The sequence below is a fragment of the Trichomycterus rosablanca genome, chromosome 4 (assembly GCF_030014385.1).
Source record: "Trichomycterus rosablanca isolate fTriRos1 chromosome 4, fTriRos1.hap1, whole genome shotgun sequence".
Taxonomy (NCBI): Eukaryota; Metazoa; Chordata; class Actinopteri; order Siluriformes; family Trichomycteridae; genus Trichomycterus; species Trichomycterus rosablanca.
The window spans coordinates 22,017,287-22,038,560 of NC_085991.1; the positions used below are offsets into that span (position 1 = coordinate 22,017,287).

Consider the following 21,274-nt stretch of genomic DNA (forward strand, 5'->3'; position numbering starts at 1 on the left):
GCACTGATCAGAGATGCAGCCAAGAGGCCCATGGTGACTCTGGACTATGTGTGGCGGAGAATTAACACTGCACATCACTCTGAACACACCATCCCCACTGTCAAATATGGTGGTGGCAGCATCATGCTCTGGGGCTGCTTCTCTTCAGCAGGGATAGGGAAGTTGGTCAAAGTTGATGGGAAGATGGATGGAGCCAAATACAGGGCAATCTTGGAAGAAAACCTGTTGGAGTCTGCAAAAGACTTGAGACTGGGGCGGAGGTTCACCTTCCAGCAGGACAACGACCCTAAACATAAAGCCAGGGCTACAATGGAATGGTTTAAAACAAAACATATTCATCGAGAATTTGTGGCAAGATCTGAAAACTGCTGTTCACAAACGCTCTCCATCTAATCTGACTGAGCTTGAGCTGTTTTGCAAAGAAGAATGGGCAAAAATGTCAGTCACTAGATGTGCAAAGCTGGTGGAGACATACCCTAAAAGACTTGCAGCTGTAATTGCAGCAAAAGGTGGTTTCACAAAGTATTGACTCAGGGGGGCTGGATACTTTTGCACACTGCACTTTTCAGTTTTTTATTTGTAAAAAATGTTTTGAATCATGTATAACTTTCGTTCCACTTCACAATTGTATACCACTTTGTGTTGGTCTTTCACATTAAATTCCAGTGAAATATATTTATGTTTGTGGTTGTAATGTGACAAAATATGGAAAAGTTCAAGGGGTATGAATACTTTTGCAAACCACTGTATATACAACCCCTGGCAAAAATTATGGAATCACCACTCTTGGAAGATGTTCGGTCAATTGTTTAATTTTGTAGAAAAAAAAGAAATCAGACATGCCACAAAACTATCATTTTTCAAAATGTCAACCTTCTGGCATTAAGAAACAATAAAAAAAAGAAACAAATATAATAGTTGTGGTCAGTCACAATTGCTTTTTTTAGATCAAGTAGAGGAAAAAAATATGGAATCACTCAAATCTGAGGAAAAAATTATGGAATCACTCTGTAATTTGCAGTTTAAAAACAAAACATCTGCAGCAGATTAGATTTGCTAATTATTCTTCAGTTTAAAAAGAGTGCTTACACCTCGGAGAGCTGTTGGACAAAGCAGATTGTCATGAATCATGGTTCCAACACAAGATATGTCAGTTGAAACAAATGAGAGGATTATAAAACTCCTTCAAGAAGATAAATCATTGTGGAATGTCGCAAAAGATGTTGGTTGTTCCCAGTAAGCTGTGTTTAAAATCTGGACCAAGTACAAACAAAATGGGAAGGTTGTAAAAGGGAAGCATACTGGTAGACCAAGTAAGACATCAAAGCATCAAGATAGAAAACTTAAAGCAATATGTCTTGAAAACAGAAAATGCACAACAAAACAAATGAGAAACAAGTGGCCGGAAAGTGGAGTCAATGTCTGTGACTGAACTGTAAGAAATCACCTAAAAGAAATGGGATTTACATACAGAAAAGCCAAACAAAAGCCACCATTAACACCTAAAAAGAAAAGAACAAGGTTAAAGTAGGCTAAAGAAAAGCAATCGTGGACTGTGGGTGACTGGATAAAAGTGATCTTCAGTGATGAATCGCGAATCTGCATTGGGCAAGGTGATGATGCTGGAACTTTTGTTTGGTGTCTGTCCAATGAAATTTATGAAGATAACTGCCTAAAGAAAACATGTTAATTTCCACAGTTGTTGATGATATGGGCCTGCATGTCGGGTAAAGGCACAGGGGAGATGGTCTTCAATAAATGCCAAAGTCCACATTGAAATTTTGGACGCTTTTCTTATTCCATCAGTTGAAAGGATGTTTGGTGATGATGACTTCATTTTTCAAGATGATAATGCATCTTGCCATAGGGCAAAGGACGTGAAAACTTTCCTTCAAGAAAACATATAATGTCAATGGCATGGCCTGCAAATAGTCCGGATCTCAATCCATTTGAAAATCTCTGGTGGAAATTGAAGAAAATGGTCAATGCCAAGGTTCCAACCTGCAAAGCTGATCTGGCAACAGCAAGAGACAGTTGAAGGCAGATTGATGAAGAATACTGTTTGTCATTAGTTAACTCCATGCCTCAGAGAGTTTAAATCATTATAAAAGCCAGAGGTGGTGCAACAAAGTAATAATGGTGCAGTGTTTTCTAATGATTCCATAATTTTTTCCTCAGATTTGAGTGATTCCATATTTTTTTCCTCTACTTGATCTAAAAAAAAGCAATTGTGACTGACCACAACTATTATATTTGTTTCTTTTTTTATTGTTTCTTAATGCCAGAGGGTTGACAGTTTGAGAAATGATAGTTTTGTGGCATGTCTGTGATTTATTTTTTTTCTACAAAATTAAACAATTGAAAGAACATCTTCCAAGAGTGGTGATTCCATAATTTTTGCCAGGGGTTGTAGTAAGAGTATATCACAGCGTTTTAGTTACAAATTTACCGTAATTAAATACTGTTGTTACGTTACTATAGCAATTAGTATCTTTACACACAATTTTAACTCGTTATTTTACGTTTGGTTAAATCTCATATTGTACCAGATGTAACACTTGACTACAGCTGTGTGCTTTTACTGTATTAGGTTCTTTATTGTTTTTATTTTTACTTCATTTTGATGCACACAGCTGGGGAGCAAATAAACCGACTGTATTCTGAAGGGAGCTGTCTGTCTGTCTGTCTAGCTGGGAAAGGGGGATAAACTATTAGTGAGGACAGAATGATTGTCTTAAAAATACACTGTAAAATCCTAAACAAACTGCATCTTTCAAAATGCATGCTGATTTTGTGACCTGCAAAGTGACACATCCCACCAGTAGATGATGTTACACATATTTACACATGATCCTAAAATGTACAGGAAGATAAGTAAGAAAATTAAGCATAAGGAGGAAATTTAATGAAAGTGAAAACAAGTTTGTGCTTCAGGAAGAGAAACCGGTGCGTCTCTTGTGTTATGAGGCTGTGTCTGTGGTAAAGTAGAACAATATAAATGCAGAATTCAGCCTCCAAGAAAAACAGCAATGTGACTGCAATCACAGCATGATACGTTACAATCGGCCCTTTGAGGGCCACCATAATGCTGATGTGGCCCTCTGTGAAAATGAGTTTGACACCCCTGCTCTAAAACGTGGTTTGAATGTGAGTTTTGAAACTGAGTCTCAGGAGTAGTGCGTTTACCTCATTAGGCTGCGCTGCTGCATTTGCAGGTTGCTGCTGGTTTTGTTCCAACCACAGCGGTGCTCCACCGTGAACTATCTGCTCCCGTAACCACACCAGACTGATGAAGGCGCACAGAGTGCAGGTCACCACAAAACAGCCTTGAAGACAGTCCGCCAACAGGTTCTCTCTACAGATGTCAACAACATTCAGCAACAAACATAAGTGAGAAACATGTATGTACGCTCAACATGATTACTTCCTAGTGCACTCGAAGAACAAAAACTAGTCGGTTTGCGGTTAATAGCTACACTAAGGGAACCTGTTCTAGCTTCTTTTGGGTTTCCTGTTTGCTCAATGTTTTAGGTTTTTGCTCTGGTTAGGAGAGAAGCTCCAACAGTAGATTTACCTCATTCACCCAGACTTGAGCAATAGGTGTGAGGCATGTAGATGACATGCCTGGTGTTGCTGTGTTTAGTGAGGGAAAACACCAATTAACCTGAAAGCCTGACTGCAATAAGCAGTGAAGCAAACTGAACTGTGTTCCTGTGCCTGTTCAGAATAGTACATATTGACTAAAAAGATTGATTGCTTATAATGGAAAAAAAACAGTATCTGTTTTACTAATACTTGACTATATGACTGAACGGTACGGGCACCTCTTAATGACTAAGTTTGGGTGTTAGTCACACATGTTGCTAACAGGTGTATAAAATCAATAATAAACAGGAAATAATTTGCTTCCAACTTAAACGCACACTTGTGCAAAAAGTAAGGTCCATACAAAGACATACGGAACAATATGAGGGTTCTTCAAAAAGTTTCCACCCTTTTTAAAACTCTATTTATAAAAAATTTCAAAAACAAATTACATCACTTTTCTACACCTTCCAATGCATTCTTCCCCAGGGTCATACCAACTTTTTAATGCCATCAGCAACAAATGTTTTTGGTTGAGCATGTAGCCACTGATGCACCTCTTCTTTCACATCATCATCACATGAAAATGTTTTTCCCCTTAAAGCTTCCTTCAGCATCCAATGCCGCTAAATCCAGACTATAAGCTTTCTCTGTCTCCCAGTCACGACCACTTACTACTCCTCCTACCCTCACCGTTTCCAACAAAAATGTAAAAGTGTGGAAACTATTTGAAGATCTCTCATACTAATATTACATTACGGGCTCTCAGGTGGTGCAGCGGTAAAACACGTTAGCACACCAGAGCTGACATCTCAAACTTGTTAATCTCAGTTCTGCTACTGGCAGGCTGGGCGCCTAAACAGCCCATTGTTAAAAATGTCTTTCAAGGCCACTACTGTGTAACATTTTGTTATTGTAATGTTGTGTGGTGGACATTCCAGGAGTATGTCTTTTATGGTTAGTGTGGGGTTGCAAGTTTGACATTTTGTTGCTTCTTGTCCTTGGATTAGGTGTATATGTGTAAGTTTTGTATGTCCAATCATATATTTCAAAAACCATTTAATACCATATCAAAAACAAATGATATAAAAATAGAGTGACCTTCATATAATCTTTTCAGCTCTAACAAAAGCCACTCTTCTGAGAAGGCTTTTCACAAGACTTGGAAGTATGTCTGTGAGACTTTGTGCTTGTTCAATCAAGAGCATTTGTATGGCTGGGCACTGATGTTGGTCAAGAAAACCTCAACTGATGTTCCAGTTCATTTTGTCCATATAGTGTACTTTGCTAGCTGTGTTGTTAAGTTACACAGACCCTGTTGACAGCACATTTGCTTCCTGTTATAGTAGTAGTAGTAGTAGTAGAACTTTATTGTCACTATAAATTGCAACAAGTACAATTACAGCGAAATTAGCCATCCACCCGTCCAAACATTCAATATGACAAGGGGGGGGGGGGGGAAGACAGGATAAGAAACAAGAAATAATAAACACATTGGGAGGATAGGAGATAAAAAAAAAAAAAAAAACAGCAACCAGATTGTGCTCCCTGAGGAGCACATTATGGTAACACGAAAAAAAAGCTCCTTAAGCACACAAGCACATGTAAACAAAACATAACATAGTCACACAACCAGCCACGGGTAGGGATGAGGGGATCAAGAGTAACCAACTGCAACAAGCAGCCATCTGGTGATTCGCAGCCAAACCAGCGCGCACTACAGACCTGTCCTGCCGTGTTGGTGGAATTAAGCTAAGAGTGGAAAACGTTGGGTTGGGGGTTGGGGAAATAATCTGTCAGTCATTCATTCCCGTAGCAAAAAGTCTGTACAAAGTTCGCGATAAGATGGCGTTTGCAGCAGTTGCTAACCAGAATGAAAAAACAGTCAGGGAGCAGGGGAGGGTAGATACGAGATAACCATAGCAACAGGTCTTCTGGAGGGATTTCCTATCAGCAAGGCCGAAGCTGATAACAGGAGAAGCCGAATAGCAGATAATAACTAGTTGTTTTGTCTGAGCACTAATACAAATTTAACACAAACTCTCAGAATGAATGCGTCTCTGGTTCATCTCTTTTCGCAAAGCCGTTAGTTTCTCCAAAATGGAATCCATATTGCGATTAATAACCACAGTCTGAGTTCCTACAGCTCTACCCACCATATATCAATCAACTTGGGCAGTTTCTGGGGACCTTTGACAACTGACCCAACTTTTTTAATTTCCCGATACAGCAGGGTAAAGCCTAATCCAATCAGCAAAAACCCCACAATCAAAGTTTTGAATAGGTAAACATCCTCTACGTCCTCCAACGAAAGAGGTGCCAGGCACACGACCCTCCACTTCTCCCACGAGTCCATCGCGTATCCTGCCATCTGCGTTCCGTCGGGGCATGTGGGTTCCCCCGAACCCGAACTTCTCGATGAGAAGATGGTGTCAATAGCATTCAGACCATTTAACCAATTCCATAATTTGTTCTTTGAGGAGCTGTGCTAAGAAAACCTCTGTAGAGTAGAGTAGACGAGACAAGACGATACAGGAGAAGCCAAGCAGGGAAGATAAGGGAGGAGGGAGAAGTGCGACCGTCTTCCACGAGTGCGAGAGAATGAGTGAATATCACTGATTATAACTGATTATGTGCATTTTGCACATCAATCAACCAATTTAAGTGGTGTAAAAACAACTACATTTAAAGATTTTTGTTTACAAATAATTGTAAATGCATAGCAGAAAAAAATCTACCCTAACCCTACCTACAGGTTTGTCAACCTTGCAATTCAGTTTAATCCAACTCTCACAAAATGATGCTATAGTTTTGTTTTGCTGGTACTTACGTGGAAAGCATATCTAACGGCAGAGTCAGGAGGGAGCTTACAGAACCAGTAAACAAACACTTATAGATACGACCTGTAACGAGGAACAAGAGAATTCATTTAACATTTTTATTTCACTCGCACAATACCAATATATATAGTACCACATTGTCAGCCTTAGTATAGATTTTATGGCTGTATTGGTATGCGACAGTATCAAATTGCTTTGGTGCAGGTACACTCTTCAACCCTGGCTCTCTGCCCCCCAACCTCCTACCCCACTCCATAACTTGTCATAAAATTTGTGTTAACAAAGCCCATCCATTGGTCAGTTTTACTGTCATGTGAAATTGGTCTCTCATTAAATTCCTATTGCTTGGCACTCTAGAAATCCACAGATGGACCAGCTCATATAAATTTTTTATTTAAACCTTCTAGCACAAATTGAATAAGCATGCAGAATAATCTGAATAAGCAGCAGAATTCAATGTATTCATTTAAATGCTAATTTTCAAATGATAAATATATACATTTTCTACTCCTGCTCTGAGGGCCTAAAACCCCTGACAGTTCTATGGTAATGAAGTAAAAACAAACTAATCTAAACCTAAGTGATCACAACACGAACACAATCACAACTGTACTGTATATAAACAAATCTAAAATGTCTAATGTTATTAAATGTCTCAGAGGAGTTTATTTGCTCTTATTTTCGCACAACGTCAATGCTCTACATTCAAGTCAAATTAATAAAACAGGTTGTGGAAGAAAAAGTCTGAACGTAATCATTAATAAGATTAATCAAACTTTAACCCTTGCAGTCTTTCAGCAGCTGTTGTTTGTCATGATTTAATACATTTGCAATGGTAAAACCCAAATGCTGAGTGAGTGATCTTTATACAGGACACCATACACCACAACTAACAAATTCCACCTTAACATGCTGCATTCCCTGTAAAGTCTTAAACACTTACATGCTGTTAAAGGGACGACTCCCAGCCAAGCAAAAGCCACCAGCGTATAGTGAAACCAGTATCGTATGGCCGTGCCTATACTGGTCACCAGACCGGCAAATATGTCCTGTACAGGAAGCCGTGAGGGCATGTCTGGAGAGTAAACTAAAAGTAGGAAAAGGGGATAAAACATATTTAAAACCTGCTCTTTTCAATCAGCAATATAAACAAGGTAATAGAAACTTTATTAGAGACTTTATAGAAACACACACACACATTATATATATATATTAGGGCTGTCAAACGATTAAAAATTTTTATCGCGATTAATCTCAGAATTTCATATAGTTAATCGCGATTAATCGCATTAAAAAAAATCTGTGTAAATGTTATAGAAAACAAGGATTTTTAAGTGAAATGTTACAATTAAAATGGTGAACACATTTTATGCTAAATGTACTTATGTTAAAAACTGCTGGGACAAGAGAAAACTGTAAGGGAGTTTTATTCACTCACATACTAGGCAGTAATACTATCCAATGGTTTGATGGACGTTTATACACAAAGTGAGTGTGTTTTGACCCTTTGGGGCTTCCATAGTTCATGGACAACGTGCTTGACTCAGCTGTCCGGTATTCTTTACCGTAACAGAATAAGTTAATAAAGTGTTCTGCTCCCGACAACTTGTGAATATAGCGTGTATTTATTTCTTTATTATGCAAGTGCAGATGCTACGACGCTCTTTTACATTATGTTAACAAACCGCAAATGAAAAACGGTGACATGTCCGACATTAAAACGTTTGTTTTACCAGTCAAGTCTCAACATGAACTAGAATTTGCGTTAATGGCACTATTTATCTTAATCGCGTTAAATTGAGATTGCGTTAATGCGTTATTATCGCGTTAACTTCGACAGCCCTAATATATATATATATATATATATATATATATATATATATATATATATATATATATATATATATATATATACTTTTTTGGTACTTTTGGTACTTTTTTGGTACTTGGAACACCCTATTCGTCTTTATATATATATATATATATATATATATATATAAAGGGGTTGGACAAAATAACTGAAACACCTGTCATTTTAGTGTGGGAGGTTTCATGGCTAAATTGGACCAGTCTGGTGGCCAATCTTCATTAATTGCACATTGCACCAGTAAGAGCAGAGTGTGAAGGTTCAATTAGCAGGGTAAGAGCACAGTTTTGCTCAAAATATTGCAATGCACACAACATTATGGGTGACATACCAGAGTTCAAAAGAGGACAAATTGTTGGTGCACGTCTTGCTGGCGCATCTGTGACCAAGACAGCAAGTCTTTGTGATGTATCAAGAGCCACGGTATCCAGGGTAATGTCAGCATACCACCAAGAAGGACAAACCACATCCAACAGGATTAACTGTGGACGCAAGAGGAAGCTGTCTGAAAGGGATGTTCGGGTGCTAACCCGGATTGTATCCAAAAAACATAAAACCACGGCTGCCCAAATCACGGCAGAATTAAATGTGCACCTCAACTCTCCTGTTTCCACCAGAACTGTCCGTCGGGAGCTCCACAGGGTCAATATGCACGGCCGGGCTGCTATAGCCAAACCTTTGGTCACTCGTGCCAATGCCAAACGTCGGTTTCAATGGTGCAAGGAGCGCAAATCTTGGGCTGTGGACAATGTGAAACATGTATTGTTCTCTGATGAGTCCACCTTTACTGTTTTCCCCACATCCGGGAGAGTTACGGTGTGGAGAAGCCCCAAAGAAGCGTACCACCCAGACTGTTGCATGCCCAGAGTGAAGCATGGGGGTGGATCAGTGATGGTTTGGGCTGCCATATCATGGCATTCCCTTGGCCCAATACTTGTGCTAGATGGGCGCGTCACTGCCAAGGACTACCGAACCATTCTGGAGGACCATGTGCATCCAATGGCGGTGCCGTGTATCAGGATGACAATGCACCAATACACACAGCAAGACTGGTGAAAGATTGGTTTGATGAACATGAAAGTGAAGTTGAACATCTCCCATGGCCTGCACAGTCACCAGATCTAAATATTATTGAGCCACTTTGGGGTGTTTTGGAGAAGCAAGTCAGGAAACGTTTTCCTCCACCAGCATCACGTAGTGACCTGGCCACTATCCTGCAAGAAGAATGGCTTAAAATCCCTCTGACCACTGTGCAGGACTTGTATATGTCATTTCCAAGACGAATTGACGCTGTATTGGCCGCAAAAGGAGGCCCTACACCATACTAATAAATTATTGTGGTCTAAAACAAGGTGTTTCAGTTATTTTGTCCAACCCCTGTATATTTATATATATGTATATATATATATATATATATATATATATATATATATATATATATATATATATATATAAAATGGTTAAATTGTATAATATTTTTATTTAATATTGTGCACAAATGTGTCACCTATGTAAATATGTATTTTTTTTCTCAGCATTTTGCTTATTTGATAATTTTAGTGTTGTTGACACACAACAAGGGCACAAAAATGTCATTCAGTGCAACGACTAATTTATGACAAAATACACACACAAGGAACAATCTTAGCCATTTCAAATTTATAAGTTTAGTATATCTCTTACAAAAGATTTAAAACCTCAGAAGAAACTGTACTTACTCTGTTTTGAATTTTCTGTGCATTGTTTGTACTCTAATGCGTCTTGGGATTTTGTTTATTTGTATACAAGATGTTTTTGCTACACATTCTATTCTATTTGAAACCTAAATCAAACTCTGTTTTCTATGAAGCAGGCCTGGATTCTCTTGCATTCACATGAAAACATATATATAATAATTACTTATTTCAGTTATTTTAAGCAAATGTTTTTGTTGCACTGTATGATGATTTTATGTTGCACTGAATGACACTCCAAATTATCCTGTTACATCAGAATATTCATGACTTAATTTGTTTTTAAGTTCTTTATTGATTAAAGTAGCAGTAGTAGAATGAAAATATGCCACACCAGTGGCAAGTATGTGTTATAATATTACTACATCATGAAAAAAGTAAGGCAATCAAAAACATAGCTAATGAAGCCATCATAACAACTTGTAAGGCACCAGAACAGTGTGGAAGTGTGGAATTTGTGTCATAACACGTGAAAAAGTTGCTGCAGTAAATCTAAATTCATTCAGCAGTAAAAACCATTTGAAGTCGCATTTTATTTCATGAACTGAACAAATGTTTTCCAGTCTTTTGTTGTTAACCTTGAGGTTCTTGCTGTACATGGCTTTGGTTCTGCGATTATGATTTTGACATTAGACTTAAGGTAGTAAATTTCATCAGGTGGATTTGGCCACACAAAGGAATTTCTGTTTCAATTTTGTAGCATGCAGCTAACTTGCACCTCATCTCCTACAGACAGCAGTACCTGCCCAACGAATGGCAGGTCATCGTACTTGACAATAACAAAATCTCAGGGACCACTTCATCAAAAACATAATTATTAATATTCATTGTAATTACTGCTCTTATTAAGGAAGACTAGAATGGAAAAAAGTGGTTTTAATATTTAAAAAGAATTTTAAAACATTAGAAAATTTAATGCAACAGTGAAATTCTGTTGCACTGAATGACTGTTGTTGTACTGAATGACAGAAATTTTACTTTAGCACATTTTACAGTTATCCCAGTGGTTAGCAAAAGCTAACATTGACCTCAGCTCAAAGACATTTCTACACATATTCACATTTAAATGTTAATAACCTTGTTTGTTTACAAGAGTAACCGTAATATTACGTTTTCTGTGTTGTACTGAATGACACTCAGTTTTGTTCTTTAATGTACTATGTCAGTAAAAAAGACATTTTTATCAAATAATGTTAAAATGCATTGACCATGTGTGTGTGCTGAAGGGTCCCCAGGTGTCTTCTTTTGTTGTTATAATTGGTCACATGACTGCAGTAGCTTGATTGCATATTAAAATAAGGCTTTTTATTAACGTTGTACTGAATGACAACTGAAGATTGGGAAAATGGGGACTGAAAGTATCCTAAATATTATTCATATTAAAAAACACATCTGATTGAATATTATTTAATATGTCACACATGACATTTGTACAATTATGCCAAAGCAGTAAATTTTAAGTTTTACTTAAGATTAATTAGTTTTTTCTTAATGTTTTATTACTTAAAGAGGTAGGGGGACCGTTGCACTGAATGACATTTTGGGGGTTTCAAGGGTTATCTTTTCAAAAATCATACATTTTCTGTAAAAATTACTTTAGGTTTCAGTAAAGATGTGCAAATGGAGTAGATTGAAGGTATATCCACTTATATTAATATAATTGTATATTATTTATCAAGTGGGGACACTAAAAAGTATATATATATACACAGTGTATCACAAAAGTGAGTACACCCCTCACATTTCTGCAAATATTTCATTATATATTTTCATGGGACAACACTATAGACATGAAACTTGGATATAACTTAGAGTAGTCAGATTTAATGTCTTCTGAAAATAACTCAACACACAGCCATTAATGTCTAAATGGCTGGCAACATAAGTGAGTACACCCCACAGTGAACATGTCCAAATTGTGCCCAAAGTGTCAATATTTTGTGTGACCACCATTATTATCCAGCACTGCCTTAACCCTCCTGGGCATGGAATTCACCAGAGCTGCACAGGTTGCTACTGGAATCCTCTTCCACTCCTCCATGATGACATCACGGAGCTGGTGGATGTTAGACACCTTGAACTCCTCCACCTTCCACTTGAGGATGCACCACAGGTGCTCAATTGGGTTTAATCCATCACCTTTACCTTCAGCTTCCATTAGGCCCAGTTTTCGAAGGGAGGGGATCATGCTCTGTTTCAGAATGTCACAGTACATGTTGGAATTCATGTTTCCCTCAATGAACTGCAGCTCCCCAGTGCCAGCAACACTCATGCAGCCCAAGACCATGATGCTACCACCACCATGCTTGACTGTAGGCAAGAGACAGTTGTCTTGGTACTTCTCACCAGGGCGCCGCCACACATGCTGGACACCATCTGAGCCAAACAAGTTTATCTTGGTCTCGTCAGACCACAGGGCATTCCAGTAATCCATGTTCTTGGACTGCTTGTCTTCAGCAAACTGTTTGCGGGCTTTCTTGTGCGTCAGCTTCCTTCTGGGATGACGACCATGCAGACCGAGTTGATGCAGTGTGCGGCGTATGGTCTGAGCACTGACAGGCTGACCTCCCACGTCTTCAACCTCTGCAGCAATGCTGGCAGCACTCATGTGTCTATTTTTTAAAGCCAACCTCTGGATATGACGCCGAACACGTGGACTCAACTTCTTTGGTCGACCCTGGCGAAGCCTGTTCCGAGTGGAACCTGTCCTGGAAAACCGCTGTATGACCTTGGCCACCATGCTGTAGCTCAGTTTCAGGGTGTTAGCAATCTTCTTATAGCCCAGGCCATCTTTGTGGAGAGCAACAATTCTATTTCTCACATCCTCAGAGAGTTCTTTGCCATGAGGTGCCATGTTGGATATCCAGTGGCCAGTATGAGAAAATTGTACCCAAAACACCAAATTTAACAGCCCTGCTCCCCATTTACACCTGGGACCTTGACACATGACACCAGGGAGGGACAACGACAAATTTGGGCACAATTTGGACATGTTCACTGTGGGGTGTACTCACTTATGTTGCCAGCTATTTAGACATTAATGGCTGTGTGTTGAGTTATTTTCAGAAGACAGTAAATCTACACTGCTATACAAGTTGTACACTGACTACTCTAAATTATATCCAAGTTTCATGTCTATAGTGTTGTCCCATGAAAAGATATAATGAAATATTTGCAGAAATGTGAGGGGTGTACTCACTTTTGTGATACACTGTGTATATATATATATATATATATATATATATATATATATATATATATATATATATTTATTTTATAGAGATATATCTTTTTTTTTAATGCAATAAAACTTGTAGTGTATAGAATTTTTAATGCCTGCAACCCACTCAAAAATATATGTTTACCAGAAACAGAGGCATGTTTACCACTGTGTTCTATCGCTTTTCCTAACAATTGCACATTTTAATCATTTGGGAACTGAAGACGATTAAGTGTTGCAGTTTTGCAGATGGGATTTTTGCCCCTTCGTGCTCGATACAAAACATCAGCTGTTCAAAAATCCCTGGTCTCTGTTGTCTATTTCTTCTCTTCCTGATGCGTCATATAGTTTCTATATGTGACAGATCTGGACTGCAGGCAGGCAGGTCAAGCACATGCACTCTGTGTCCACAAAGCACAAGTACATAATGAGGCCGGGCATTATCTTGCTGAAATAACCTGTGACTTCATGGGAAAAGATTTGGCCTTGATAGAATGAAATCTCTCTAAAATCCAAAAATACAGCTCCATGTCAGTGGCACCTCAGACATAAGCAAGTCACCCATGCTGTGGTCCCTAATGCATCTCCATACCCTGACAGATGCTGGCTTTTGTACTTTTCTCTTATAACAGTCTGGATGATCCTTTTCCATTTTGACACATAGAACTCAACATCTGTTTTTCCTGAAAACAAGCTCATCTGGACTCATCTAACTACAGCACATGTTTTCTGACTTTCAGTCTATCAGAGATGAGCTCGGCCCACAGAACTCGGCAGCATTTCTGTTTAGAATTGATGTATGGCTTTCTCTTCGAGTAGTAGAGTTTCAATTTGCATTTCTTGATGCAGCGACAGGCTGTGTTAAGTGTCAATGTTTTTGCAAAGTACTCCAGAGCCCAATGAATATATTTATCCAAGAAGTGTGAACATTTCTCAAGCAATGCTAAGGGCTCAAAAGCTCAGGTAAAATTAACAGTGATTTCTGGTCTTGCCCTACATAGACTAAGATTTCTCCGGACTCCCTGAAATCTTGTAACAATATTGTGTATGGTAGATGGCAAAAAAACAAAATTATTGTTAAGTCTTGCAATGAGAAATGTTAAATGTTTTTGAACAGACTAAACATTTTCTTGTGAAGTTTGGCACAAGGTGGGGAGCCATCATCAGCTCCCTTGAGATCATTGACAAGCTCCTCCCATGTAATTCTGGACTGACCTCACCTTTCTCAGAATCATTCTTACCCCACCAGGTGAGATCTTGCATGGAGCTCCAGAGTGAGGGTGAGTGACTGTGATCTTGTATTTCTTCCATTTTCGATTATCACACCAACAGTGGTCTCTTTCTCACCAAGCTTCTTGCTGATGGTCTTGTAGCCCATTCCAGCCTTGTGCAGGTCTACAATCTTGTCCCTGACGTCCTTTGATAGCTCTTTGGTCTTGCCCATGGTGGTCGAGTGATTTGAACGGAAGAAACTGATTCTGTGACAGGAGTCTTTTATACAGGGACAGGACTAATTTGTGTGCCTCATGGGCACATAACCGGTCTGTGGGGGTCAGAATTCTTGCTGGTTGGTAGGGGATCAAATACTTATTTTCCTTAATTAAATACAAATTAATTTATAACTTTTATTTAATGTTTTTTTTCTGGATTTTTTGTTGATATTCTGTCTCTCTCTGTTAAAATAAACCTTCCATAAAAATTATAGACTGTTCAAGGGGTAAACTTACAAAATCAGCAGGGGATCAAATACTTATTTCCCCCACTGTATATCAAGAAAATATGGAACTATATACATATAGTACTAAAGAACATATAAGACCATATGAACAAAGTATCTTAATTAGCCCAGGAGAAAACACATAATGAAAACCAGTAACTAGTGTGGTATTGTTGTCACATAGCTCCACCTATGTCAGTTAATACTAAGGTGCTAAAAGGGCCAAAGAAAGCTGCAGTAACTGTGCTGAACTCCAGGAGTTATGAGTTATGTCTGTTGAGTGACATCAGACAACACGAGTGTTTTACTTACTTGGAGTAAAAGCAAATCTGTGCTTGCATAATTCGCAGTACTCTTTTCTGCTGTGTTTGAGCCATTGCACCAAACTAGGAAAAACAAGAAAGGTACACAGGATTAAGATGCTGCACAGATGGGATGAACCACATGATTCAGCTAGCATTCCAGGGTTGTTTGATATCCTGACAAGCAAGTATAATGCACACAGCTGTAATCTTTTATTAACTGTTGGTAAAACTACTAATGGGTACAGCAAGTTCATTCTGTAAGCAGAAGGCATGCCGAGAGCACACAACTCACAATTAACAGCAGATTATTTTCAAAAGAGTTTACATAACACCTTTAAAAGCCACTGCTTAAAGACTTTTAAAAGGTAACTAAAATGACAAAGAATGATATAAATAACATTACTTTTTCCACACACTGTGAAAAAGTGGACACCCTGTGCAATACCCCATCAACATTATAACATTTTGATTACAACTTCTTGTAACCGATAACTAATCATTTGTCAACAGTTAACAGTCAACCGACAAGTGTAGTGTCCTATTAAAATATAAACACATTACTGAGTTTTATTAACATGAATACACCGATCAGCCATAACATTATGACCACCTTCCTAATATTGTGTTGGTCCCCCTTGTGCTACCTCATATGCAACAAACTGTGATGCACTGTGTATTCTGACACTTTTCTATCAGAACCAGCATTAACTTCTTCAGCAATTTGAGCTACAGTAGCTCGTCTGTTGGATTGGACCACACGGGCCAGCCTTCGCTCTCCAAGTGCATCAATGACCCTTGGCCGCCCATGACCCTGTCGCCGATTTACCACTGTTCCCTCCTTGGACCACTTTTGATAGATACTGACCACTGCACAGTTCAATGGTACATTAAAGCTTCCCTAAAAATATCTATTATGTTGGTGGTACCTGAAATATTAAACTCCCCCTCATCTTAAAAGGTGTTATGGCAATGTGTATCAAACTGAATGGCAATACAATAGAAATATGGCGAAAACACTCATGTAAACAAATAAAGAATATTTACTGATGAATACAAGCAACTCCCAGCCCAAGTACTTTTCCCTTAATAACCTCTAATAAGTGATTTTAGTAAGCACTGACATTGTTATTGTGGAATCACACAGCTCTTGTAAAATCTCTCATTCTCCTCACACAAAAGCTTATGGCTGACTGTGGTTTGATAGCTTTCATGCTGCAACTGCTTTCCTCAATTGGTACACAAGGCATCCTAATTTAGAGTTTTGTACAGAATAAAGTGTGTTATAATTTAACTCGGGTGGGGGAAAACGTATAAAACAATTACGTTTATGTTTTGTACAAAATTATGCTTTTGCTCTGGCATGCCGCCATGTTGCTGTTGGTCAGTGACTACATCAAGAAGTTAGTCAGGTGAACAGCAGTCTTCGTATGTGCTTGTTGCTTCAGTCACATTATGGCAAAAGACGAAACTGAACATGTTTTAACGAGATTCAAACACAACAGCTTATGCAATTTCAGCCAGTGAGGAGGAGAGCAACTGTACGAACTCAAGTTTGTGCAGAAGAGAAGCCATCAGTTCCCCAAGGTGTAGAGAGGGTGGGCAAGACCAGCTGGTGCAAGTGTGGTAAACTGCACTGAAATGCCGACCACTAATGTAATGATCTGCTTTCTGCAGAACAAGCTAATTAATAAATCATCACCTTTGTTTGGATCTATATATTTATCTAGATCTATACCTGAACATACATGCTTCCTGGTGCCATCTCTTCCACAGGTAAACAATGTTTTAAACATAAGCTCTTTTGTAACCAAACTATTTATTAACAATGCAGGGTTACTGCTTGTTTTGGGAACTATTTGACCTTTATTTAGATCAAAGGCTTGTATCTATTTTGTTTTAATGTAATAGTTTATAAGATGTCACGATGCTGATGGGTTAAAACTAAACAAGAGTTCAAACTAAAGTTACATTGTTTTTTTAAAAGTAATTGTGCTGCACTAGAGTTTGCTGGTTATTTTGGTTTGCATCCAAGTGCAATCGTTTGCTGTCCTACCTGCCATAACAAACTACACAACGTCTAACAGGATCTAAGTTTATCATTTAATCACTGTCCTCAATGTACAAAAGAAAACACCTCATATTTTCTTTGAGAAGCTCTGCTAAATCTTTTGTGCAGCAATATTTAGTTTGTACATTAGAGTTATGCAATATTAATCAGGCTCTATAAAATGTGTTTATTATGGACTACTTACAACAGCATACATGGCACAAACCAAGTGTCTAATCCAAAGCTTAGCTGCGGTTAAACAGAATAATTAACATTACTTCGTAGGGCCCTAAATGCAGTAGGTAAAATGTATGCTTGGCAATGTTTAAAACTGTTGGATTATCTAGCAAATCTTTTATCTTTTTACCTCTGCTGAACTCGATGACTCCAAAGTTCTAGTTACATGTTAAGCAGTAAGCCTACAGGCATGTTCTAGTAAATAATCAAAAGTCATTGTACTATGGCCATTTGTAGTTACAGCAATAAAGATCAGTGAGACATCACCAGCAGCATAATGTACGCATGAGTCGTGAAAGGAACACTGCTATGTAGCTGAGAATGCGTTTGTTTAGTTTTCAGGTTTATCTTGCATTTTCTTCATATTTTATTCATGATGGTAGATATGTTTCATCTCATCTGTAGATTTAAATGTTTCACAGGTGCAAACTCACTTCTACTCAATTTTCTTTTATGTATTTGCAATACAAACAAACATACAACTTTGGGGAAAAATAAAAATGATCAGCACAGATAAAGTCTAATAGGATTAGGTATTGGTGTTTAGTCCCCAGTGATTAGGTTTAAATGTTTAGCTTAAGTTTAGCTTAAGGCAAGACTTACCCTGTGTCCTGGGCATTTCAAAGATGTGTAGTTTCAAGTAAAACTAAAAAGCATATTTTTAAAAACTACAGAATAATTACATTCAGTACTTACCATTCTTGGTGGATAAATTTAATACTTCCAGTGCAAACACAAGGATGGTAGAGGGGTTTGTCCAGAGTTCCCTCAGAGCGACACACTCGACATATATCAGCTGTAGAAAAAACAAATAAAAGTACACCAATATTAAAAGTGCATTAATGAAAAGCATAGCTTGAAAGTACAAGGAAATGACAGTTGAAAAAATAAATAACAAATGATTTACTTCACCTAAAAATATTGACACTAATCATAAATAACTATGGTATTTAATGCTCTTTTTCAGTAATTAAATGATACAAATGATGATGAGGGACGCTTATTAGACTGAATGTAACACATTTTTGTATCCACACACCACTGTGATGAAGCAGCAGATGGACTAGTCTGGGTGTAGGGGTTTAGGACAAATAGTAACATGAAATTTTCAAATCTGATATGTCCCAACTCAAAAGGTGTTAAAAAGAAAAGCACATTCTTTGTTTATTGTGTGTGAGCACAAAAGAAAGCTTCCAAACAGCTTTTACACAATACATGTAACACCCAGGAAGAGTAGGAGAAACAGGTACGGCCAGTGTTCATTCTGCATTACTTTCCACTGCGATTTTCTATTTATTTGTTTTAAATCCTTATAGTTTGTGACTACATTACAAAAAAGCCTCATCTAGGTCAAAGGAAGAGGAATCCAAAGCTTCCTAAAATAATCAAGGAGCTGTGTCCTCTCTCCTGCTTCAAAACCCTTAAGCTCCCTTTTATTTCTTCACCAACATGTCACCATAAGGTCAAGGCATTGCAACTCATAAGTTGGAGATCTTTGAGTGCCACTGTTGAGTGCCTTTTTCCTACCCGGAATTTGGAACATTCCCAAATCCTTCTTGGTCATGAATTCAGCATTAGCTGCATTTCAGTTCAGTGTCAAGCATTTAAATGAAAAAAGGCCAATATTTACTGACTGACTCACTGTATAAAACACTGGTGTAAGCAGAAATTCATACAACAATTAGTGTTTTCTGTACATCAGTACTAAATCCTAAAATACCTCCCAGGTACTACTGCTTTTATGACTCATAAACACTGTTTCTGTACTGTTCTCATATTACACAAGCAAACATCCTGGTAAAAAAAAAGGAAAAACACGCAAAGTTGTAACCCGAACCCAAGTTTACAGAAAGCAGACCTAGATATTTTCAATTATTATACAAAGAAACAACATGTTGTTTACTGTCATTTATTTGCAAAACATAACGTGTAAAAACTGGAATGACTTAAAATTAAAGCTGATTTAGCCTCATAAAACATTTTACCACATTTGATGTATTTTGTATTTGTATGACTTAGGTTAGCCCTCTTTAGAGTCAGAGTAAAATTAACTGCCTTTTTCATTCCATTAAGTCTAAATTAGACGTTTTGTTTCTGGACAAAGTTACCAGTTTTGATGTGATTAAAATTATTTTTAAATATAATAAATATTATTACCATAAGATTTAAATGTTTTATGGCTACTTGCCTATATACACAAAAGAACACATATTGGATGGCCTTAAATATATTATTTAGCTCCTTATACAGGGCTTCATGAAGACAGGCTACTAGTAATTTCTAATGCCCACTGACTAGTCTAACCACTGCAAAAAAACACTGTCTGCTGGTGAATTTACTTTATTTGAAAATGTATTTATTCCATCGTTTTTACTAACTGGTCACAGTCTGTCTACTCACCCAAAAACATTGAACACAAAGCAAAAAAATACATCTTAGACAAGGCACCAACAGATCTCATGGCTATACAAAATCACACACAGACCTACACGGGGGCAATTTAGAGTTGCAAATCCACCTACTGCATGTCTTTGGAATATGGGAGGAAACCAGACCTTCTTGAGGAATATAATGCAAAGAACATGTGAAACTCCTCACACACACTGACAGGAGAAGAGTATCGACACAATCTATTAACTGCACCACATTTGCAACCTGACAAATATAATTTAAGTACAAATTAATGCTAAATGTTAAGTGCATTGTATTAAACACTGCGACTATTACAACTATTGTTATTTACACTGCAAGACATTGTAGACAAAATTATTGAACACATTTGTAACCCTGCATACTGTAGCTCTAATGATTTATTGGCAGTTGGCAGAACCAAATCTGGTGATATACGTGTTCCCTCAAATGTCGAACTAATTTACTAAAGTAAACAAATGGACGGCTGCTTGTTTTAGAAGCCTACAGAATGCTGTCTCAAAACCTCCGCATGTTAGCTCTTCGGCTAACCGCTACCATTCTTCCACTATCAATATTAAGTATTAGGTTATAGTATACTACCAAGTACAAACGTAATGACAGGTTTACACATAAACCTGCCCAACAACAACACTACTTAGCCAGCTAGCTAAAAGCTTCATACAAGAGGGCCACACAGAGCAGTCCAACTTAAAAGCTAGCTAGGTAACATGCTAGGTAAAACAACGCACACTGGTTCCTAACAGCTACGGTTAGGTTCTGTATTGCATTCTAATGCTGAACAAAATGTAAAGCACATATGAAGTGAACATTAACTAGTATTGACGTTCTCGCGTTTTCGACACACATTAAAAGCCATTAGGTGTTATTTTAGTTTACCTTCTTCTGCAGTGTCCATCTTGTAGCTCGAGCCGTGACGCACTGTTCTGGCTACAGTCAACACATAATAGCAGTGTCAAGTGATGGCAGTGAATCTCAGCTAAAAGCTAACATTTAAACTAAAGAAACATTTCAAAACTGGAACTCCTGGTTGTTTCGGTGTCGCAGCCCTCAGACAAAAAACTGTTCAGCAAGACGTCAGGCTTCCTATTTTGCTTCCATCACCCAGCTACACATAATCTGTGAATCAAATCCGAGTAGCGGCCTCTACAGGTAACACGTTACAACAATAACACATTTTAATATAACACGGGACACAGGAAATATGGCGTTTCGTATCTTAAACCTATTTAAACGCATGTGGACACCCACACACACATTAAAAAGACAGTGTGTTCGTCCATTTTATTCTGA

At 38.0% G+C, this 21,274-nt stretch overlaps 1 protein-coding gene across 1 annotated transcript in view; it reads right to left on the reverse strand.

The window, feature by feature from the left end:
* marchf6 (membrane-associated ring finger (C3HC4) 6) overlaps positions 1–21,023 on the reverse strand; it is a 41,982-nt gene extending 20,959 nt beyond the window's left edge. Inside the window, exons 1-6 of the mRNA XM_062993962.1 lie at positions 20,861–21,023; positions 18,248–18,347; positions 15,275–15,348; positions 7,369–7,512; positions 6,416–6,488; positions 3,187–3,355 (exon numbers count right to left, since the gene is read on the reverse strand). Of these exons, the coding sequence (XP_062850032.1) occupies positions 3,187–3,355; positions 6,416–6,488; positions 7,369–7,512; positions 15,275–15,348; positions 18,248–18,347; positions 20,861–20,879 (579 nt within the window). The 5' untranslated portion in view covers positions 20,880–21,023. The remainder of the gene's footprint in view (positions 1–3,186; positions 3,356–6,415; positions 6,489–7,368; positions 7,513–15,274; positions 15,349–18,247; positions 18,348–20,860) is intronic.
* Positions 21,024–21,274: the final 251 nt, after the last annotated feature.